We start from the raw sequence: 7,067 nt of genomic DNA, 5'->3' as shown, positions 1-7,067 counted from the left end.
GGTTTCCAAGGAGCAGCTGGTGGATTTGAACCACCGACGTTTTGGTTAGAAGCCAGGCTCTTAACCACTGTGCCACCAGGGCTCCAAGCACATTTATAGGGGTTAGGAATTACCACACATATTTCAGGGGGACACAATTCAATCCATAACAGACTCTTCCTCCTAGTGGACGTCCTGGGACACTTAGAGCAACGAGGAATGTCAGGGAACAACCATCCGGCAGAAGCCATAGGACACAGTCTGCCCAAGTCAAAGCCAACACCTGCTCTTTGCTGAAGGCCAGCACTGTGGTTCCCCGAGTCATCTTCCTCCCCACCAATGGCCTTCCGTCCCACCCAATGGCCAAATCCCTCCACACAGGTCTTCTGTGGAGTTCATAGGCTGCCTAGGCCACATGACACTTCCCCTTCTGTCTTTTAAGAACAGCTTGCTTCAGAAAATTCCAGTGGTCTGTAACTGAGGAAAGCTGGCTGTTTAACTGAAGATTCTAGAAGCCTCCTTTGGAGACGCTGCCAGCCTTCTCCATTTAAATTCCTAACCTCGGAGCACATATCCCCAGGTATAAACTAAGTTCTTGCCTGTGGCGGGCCATCCTGGGCCATGCAGCGGAGGCTTGGTGACGGCTGAGAGGCCTCGGTGCTGAAATGCACCTTGGGAGATTCTCTCTCCAAACCCTCCTGGTACCCCGTTTTAGAAACTAAGTGAGAGTGAATGATACTCTTAGTGCAGAGCTGGGACAGGACCCAGAGCCCCTTCACCCCGGGGCCTCTCTGCCACATCTCTCCCTAAAGGGCGACTATTGAGAACAAACTGTCCACAGAGGACAGAGAACCTGGGTCACCAAACACACTGTGGCATCATGTCACCTGGGGCCCATGAGGATTTGCGTTTGGGTTTTGTCCCCGCATTCTCGCCCTGAGTCTCCCCTATGCTGAAATACACATTAGTGGGGATTTTCACGTTGGTTTCCTCTAGTCCAGTCTAGCTAAGCAGGTAGACATGTCCGTGGGCGTGAGTTTGCGTACAGTAGACCTTGCGAAAAGCATCTGACACAAAGCAAACAAGGTCATTCCACGTGCCCCCGCCCCTCTCCAGCATCGTGGAAATGGTGGAGAAGGACTTGCGGAGGGGTGGGCGTGCTCCCGGGGCAGGGAGAACGGGGCTGGCGCGGTGCTGCAGCGTACACTGAACCCTCAGATCAAGTCACTGAAAGAGGAAGTACCCAAGGAGGCCCGGAGTGCACGTGCGAGGCGAGAAATGTGGGCGGAGAGCACAGCCACGGCACCCACTGAAGGAAGGAGCCGCGGCCTCAGAGGCGGCGCCAAGGTGGCCACTGAGAGGAAGTGTTTGGGGCAGGCGATGCGGATGGGGTGGTCAAATGCAGGTGCTGCTAACAATGTGCCTGTCAGCAGGTGGGAGGCTTTTCTGGGAACTTGAACCCGGTCTTTCTGCACTTTTAGAAAAGGGAAAATGGGTCCCTGCCACCCGGCCCCTCCCCTACTCGGCCAGGGCTCCCTCTCCCAGAGGGCCCATGAGTCTCCTTGGTGACATCTCGGGACAAAGGGGGCGATGACCTCAGCAGCTGGTTACCTCCCTACCGAGACTCTAGAATGCTGTGGGCAGTATTTATTGGCCATCCCCGCTCTGACCGAAGGCATTTGTGACTGGACACGACAGTGGTACAGTCTTGCTACAAAGTGCTCCTGATGCTAGCCTAGCCTCCTGGCTACTCCCGGTACCAGAGAGACACACAAAATCAACGTGGCCCTGTCTGTTGCTGACAAGCCAGAAGGAGGGGTCCCATTGACTCCTGTCCCTGATCCAAAGATGGCTGCTAGGGAGATTCTGGACGAGTACGGAGGCCAAGATGTGAGCCGAGACCGGGGCGCCCCAGACAAGCTGGAAGCAGAGGGCCCAAACCCGGGTGCAGCTGGCGGGGAAGAAGACAATGCCGCTCTGCAGCTCTCCTTCCCGAGAAAGCTGTGGATGATCGTGGAGGACGACGCGTTCAAGTCCGTGCGCTGGAGCGACAACGGCGACTTCATGATCATCGAGAAAGACCTCTTCCAGAGGGAAGTCCTTCACCGCAGAGGCGCAGAGAGAATTTTTGAAACAGACACCTTAAGGAGTTTCACTCGGCAACTTAACCTCCACGGCTTCGCCAAAGTCCACCCCAAGGGCTCTCTGGGGAAGAAGGAAGTCACGGTAAAGTAGAAGCACTTGTGTCCCCACGTCCTGTTACTCGATTATCTTTGTGGTCTGTCGGGATGAATGACAGACTGAAAGGGTTGACGTTCCGGGAAGAGTGTTTTTCCCAGGAGACATTATTTACCCAGAGTGCAGAGTGTAGGCTTTGAACCTGTAGGTGTTGACATTAAACTGCAGCTCCCTTCGAGGCGCCCTGCAGTGTGACCACCAGCTCCAAGAGGCCGGGTCCTGTCGGGTGGCACAGTAATGCGTCCATCTGCGAACACATTTCCCTTTAGTGAGCTCAGGATTTAGGGCACAGGGACACCAGCCAGCCATTTTGGGAAAAACATTTTCTGCAGACCAAAAGGAGACCAGGATTTCGGGAGTGGGTGGGGTGACCCTGGGATCCCAGGATGTCTGACATGACCCTTGTGTTTCAGGTCTACCGCAACTGCAACTTTAAGAGGGACCACCCTCCGCTCCTCAAAAACATCCAGCGAAGAGGCCAGGTCAAGTGCAGCGCCCCACCAGCCACCACGGCCAGGCGGCGTGCCAAGGGGAAGCAGCAGGAAGCGACTAGACGCTCCCTTAGAATCCAGCAGAAGAACGCCATGAAGGCAGCCAACAAGATGCCCCCGGTGAACCCCGTCCATGTCCCCCCGGGGCCCGGGGCCACCCAGTCCCTCCCATTCTCTAGTGTCTGGTCCCTGAGCAGTGTGTCTGGGGCTGCCCTGGAGCAGCCTCCCCCCACCCAGCCCAGCGTGCCCAGCAGGGAGGGCACCTCCCCGGATGTTCAGTTCCACCCCCCGGCCAGCGCTGGGATGGCGGGGGCGGGGGCGGGGGAGCCGCCCACCGGGCCCGCGGTCAGCCCGGATTACCGCTCCGTCATGACCCTATATGACACCTGCTACTCCGCCCTGCTGAGGACGCTGTCGGCCATGGCTCCCGACGAGTCCCCCGATTCGGAAGAGGACAGCCCCTCTGAGTACCACTGCTCCATCTGCGAGCGGTTCCAGCGGCAGTTCGAGGACGAGCAGGCGCCCTAGGCGCCCAGCCGCCCAGCCCCCGAGCCCCCCAGCCCCCCAGCCCCTGGTGATGAGAGCTGTCTTCTCAGGATGAACCTATCTTGGCCTTTCATAAAGAAACAAACTCACAGGGTAAATAAAACATGCAAGAAGCAGCGCGAGTCTGCGTTGTCTCTAGCCCTCCACACTAAACGCGTCTCATCGGCACGAGCCAGAGGCAGAAAGTCACCTGGAGCTGGGCTCCGGAGCCCGCTGCTGTCCCTCTGCTTTCCGCAGCAGTGGCCTCTTCAGACACTCAGCCCAGGGCTCTGCGAGGAAGGGGGGAGGGCCAGCCTGGAAGATCTGCTCCCTGCAGCCCTGCTGCGGCCTCACGGGGGTGTCAGCTGACATGACTCATGTCCTGGAAACGAGGGTCTTGGGGTCACGGGTCCCCCTGATGTGGCTGGGGAATTTCTGGCCTGTAGCTGAGTGTCCCTAGCTCCCCAGAGGACGCCCTAAAAGCAGGGCCACCCATCTGCCAAGGGTTACGCTAGCACTGCAGTTTGGCTCAGGAGAGCTGGGCTGTCCCAGGCAAGGTCAGGGGCAAACAGCCCCTCATCCTCATAGACAACGACCAGTAGAAGGTTTGCTGGTAAATGATAGAAAAATCCCCCTACGGACTTATCGCCGGGCAAAGGCAAGCTCCAGGAGAGCTGTCTGGGGTGGTCTCTGGGGACGTGAAGGAGCCGTGCAAACGTGTGCGACACGTGCGCTTCACGAAGGAAACCCACTTTACGACCCCGCACGAGGAACTGGAGAGGGGGTGGCTGCTGTGTCAGTGCAGATGTTCTCTTCACTGGGGAGGAGGTCAACATGGCTGCTCAGGCACGGGGGACATTCAGGCCCGGCCTCAGGCTTTTGCGAGGCCCCCGGGATGCTGCCTCACAATCTATGAGTTTGACCAGATGGAAGAGACAGGAGGGGTACAAGGGAGCCCCAGATGCTAAACAGGCACCTCCGTGTATTTGTTTGCCCGATGCAGGTATTAGCATACCCAGATAGTGGCCCTGCCCAGACGTTCATTTCCTGGTACAGGACAATGTCTCCTTGAGACGCTGTCCAGGAGCCCAAAGAGACATATCCCCAGGACAGCCCCACCCTCCCCACCGCCTACTGAGCGGGTCAGTTGGTCACATGAAAGCACAGCATGGGGCGTGCTCTCCCAAGCAGAGGTGACTTCACGGATGTCACGTGGTTCATGGATGCCACATGGTTCACAGACGTCATGTGGTTCACGGATGCCACGTGGTTCACAGATGTCACTTGGCTCATGGATGTCACGTGGTTCACGGATCCCAGTCACAGCGGTGAAGGCGTCTGGCTTGCTTCTTGGTCCCGTCCCTCACAGGCAGCCTGCCTCGTCATGCCTCCTGCCCTGAGGGGATCAGGTGCTCTGGGATGTCCACCTGGAAGACATCCTTGCCGCCTTTCCCAGGTATGGGCTCCAGCAGCCAGCGCGGGTTAGAGAGCGCCGTCAGGTACTTGTGCTTCAGGTCGGGGAGCAGGGCTCGGGTCTCCAGCTGCACAGCTTCCTCCGGAGCTAGGTCGTTGGGGCACTGCACAGTTTCCCCCAGGTCGACGAGCCCTGCACGCACAGGAGACACACGCCTGTTTCTGCCTTCCGTGCCGGAGCCTGCACCTGCGACACGGTCATTCAAAGTGACAACTCCTGCGGACTAAGCTGACAGCACCACAAGGACACCAGTGACCCGAGTCCCCCCCTTATGGAGCATCCCGACGTGCCAGACTCTGCTCAGGGCATGCCAGGGAAGGCCGAGGGAGGGCTCCAAGGCAGGAGGAGGAGGGCCTGCTCCTCAGGGATCCCACGAGGACCCTGTGGGGCCTGCCCAGACTCTCAGGGTGGCAGTCGGCAGGGGACCCGGCCACTGGGGACTCACAGGGAAGACGATGCCGCCGCAGGCCACCAGGTACCAGGTGCTGACGGTGCCGTTGGCCTCCACCCGAGAGGTGAGGCGACTTGCCCAGGACGCCGCTAGCTGGGGATGGGGTGGGCCCGGGACCCCAGGCTGGCAGGCTGACTCTGGAGGCCCCGACCTGCCCTAAGAGCTGCAGTGCCTCTGATGGTCTCCTCCAGGCACACGCACACACGTGCACACAAACGACAACACGTGCGAAAATGGACCTGCCTCGGCTGGCCTCTCAGATCACCTTGGGGGGCTACGGCCCCGAGTGGGCATCGACTGTCGAGGACTGGGCTCCAGCTCCCGCCCAGGGCCCCCCGCCTGCCCCCGCCCTCTGAAGGTAGCTGCTCACAGCCCCTCAGAACCCGGCTCAGCAGTAAAGAGAAGGTGGATCCTCCCTCCACCAGCTGTGCCTGGTGTCACTCGCCTGCAATCACCCCTCGGCCGAATCGCTCCCCGTCCCGGATCAGGGCCTGGACCTGGGCTGGTGTCATCCCCAGCCTGTCCAGCAGCAACTCCCGCCAGGCGTTGTCTTCCCAGTCCCTGTGGGCGATGTGCACGGCCAGGGTCCGGTTGCAGTGGCCGCTCAGCAGGGGACGCCAGCGCGTCTCCAGGGTCTTGACTCGGTTCAGGACCAAGCCGGCATAGGGCTGCCGGAAGGAGAGGCAGGCAAACTTCATCTCCTCGAGCTCTCTGCTCTTCCTCTCAGTGTGGCTACGGGAACAGGACGTGCCCTGCGGGGACCACAGTCACCACCAGCCCTGTCAGCCACAGCCCGTGGGCCTGACGCCCCCAGCGTGCCCCGAAACTGCACTGACCTCGACCAGGGAGCGGAGAACATTCACTCCTTCCCTATGCACACTGGGTCACTGCATCCGCGCCGTGGCGGGACCCGTAGGAGGGTGTGGATCTGGTGACTGGTGTTCGTCCGAGTCAGAGCCAGGACAGCGTGCACTGGGTGCGGCCCAGAGATCACCTGATGGGACACAGGAGGGCCTGGGCCTAGCGGGCGGAGGGGGCCCCAGCCGTCAGCCCTCTCCCATGCACTCATGAGACACTGCAGGGCTCCCTCCCGCCCCATCACCCATGAGGCACTGCCTGCCTCACTTGCGTGGCTCCTCCTTGGGCCCCTGAACATCCACCCTCGGCCCTGGGACTTCCTGTCACCTCACAAGACCCCGTGGCGGGGGGGGGGGGTTCTCTTCCCGACCCCTCCTCAAGCCCTTCTCCCATCACTGCTCACCCCCAGCAGTGGCCGGCCCTGCCCTGCCCTGAGCCAACAGGACCCCGAGGCCGTCAGGGGCAAGTCATCCACTAACACACATATGCCTTCTACCGCTGGGCACTCAGGCGGTGCGACCACGGAGAATCGAGTTTAAAGCTCCACGTGGCTCTGCGGGGTCGGAGCTACCTTCTCCCCACCCGGAGCAGAAAACGAGGCGCTCCCGGTCACAGGGACCCGACTTCACGCAGCCTCCCCCGGAGACGTTCCAGCCTCGTCTGACGGGATCACTCCAGCAGGGCCCCCCTGAGCAGCCCATCATCCCACTCTCCTGGGGAGGCAGTTATGACGCCCTGGGGCGGTGCACCAGTCCTGGAGTCGGGCTGCTGGGGCACACCCAGCGCGTCCTGCATGGCCTGGGATCTCCATCTCTCTGATCCTCCGCTCCCTCCAGTGCACATCCGTTGTGCCATGGGTCCCTGCCTCAGGGATGACCGTGAGGAGCAGGGGACCTGTCCAGGGATGGTGCTCAGCCTGGTGCCCGGGCACTGACAGCACCGACACTCGCTACCCCGACTCTCGTCCCCTCCAGAGACACCACCTGCCCTGCCTCCTCCTTCTTCTCGCACCCCGCTCTCAGTCTCCTTCAGAAGAGCCTCTTCCTCTGCT

The 7,067-nt window shown here is 60.5% G+C and overlaps 2 protein-coding genes across 2 annotated transcripts; one reads left to right on the top strand and one right to left on the bottom strand.

Moving 5' to 3' along the window:
- Positions 1 to 1,293: 1,293 nt before the first annotated feature.
- Positions 1,294 to 3,236, top strand: LOC101360393 (heat shock transcription factor, X-linked member 3-like). Its single transcript, XM_004391153.2, has 2 exons — positions 1,294 to 2,205; positions 2,631 to 3,236. The coding sequence occupies exons 1-2, from the start codon at positions 1,828 to 1,830 to the stop codon at positions 3,234 to 3,236; spliced, it is 984 nt and encodes a 327-aa protein (XP_004391210.1). The 5' UTR covers positions 1,294 to 1,827.
- Positions 3,237 to 3,304: 68 nt separating this feature from the next.
- Positions 3,305 to 6,234, bottom strand: LOC101360129 (protein CXorf40A-like). Its single transcript, XM_004391152.2, has 3 exons — positions 5,995 to 6,234; positions 5,604 to 5,910; positions 3,305 to 4,839 (listed from the first exon to the last, which is right to left on the bottom strand). Exons 2-3 carry the CDS (start codon positions 5,854 to 5,856, stop codon positions 4,616 to 4,618), a joined length of 477 nt encoding a protein of 158 aa, XP_004391209.1. The 5' UTR covers positions 5,857 to 5,910; positions 5,995 to 6,234; the 3' UTR covers positions 3,305 to 4,615.
- Between the last annotated feature and the right edge of the window lie 833 nt (positions 6,235 to 7,067).

Source organism: Trichechus manatus, unplaced genomic scaffold (assembly GCF_000243295.1).
Source record: "Trichechus manatus latirostris isolate Lorelei unplaced genomic scaffold, TriManLat1.0 scaffold01372, whole genome shotgun sequence".
Taxonomy (NCBI): Eukaryota; Metazoa; Chordata; class Mammalia; order Sirenia; family Trichechidae; genus Trichechus; species Trichechus manatus.
The sequence above is the reverse complement of the archived record's forward strand: the minus strand, read 5'-3'. Positions and strand labels throughout refer to the sequence as shown.

Excerpts from the sequence above, each read along its gene's own strand:
- LOC101360393 (XM_004391153.2), top strand. The coding sequence starts at position 1,828 with ATGGCTGCTAGGGAGATTCTGGACGAGTACGGAGGCCAAGATGTGAGC. Across the intron at positions 2,206-2,630 it reads TGGGGAAGAAGGAAGTCACG|GTCTACCGCAACTGCAACTT; the intron begins GTAAAGTAGAAG and ends CTTGTGTTTCAG.
- LOC101360129 (XM_004391152.2), bottom strand. The coding sequence starts at position 5,856 with ATGAAGTTTGCCTGCCTCTCCTTCCGGCAGCCCTATGCCGGCTTGGTC. Across the intron at positions 4,840-5,603 it reads CGGCCGAGGGGTGATTGCAG|GGCTCGTCGACCTGGGGGAA; the intron begins GCGAGTGACACC and ends CTGTGCGTGCAG.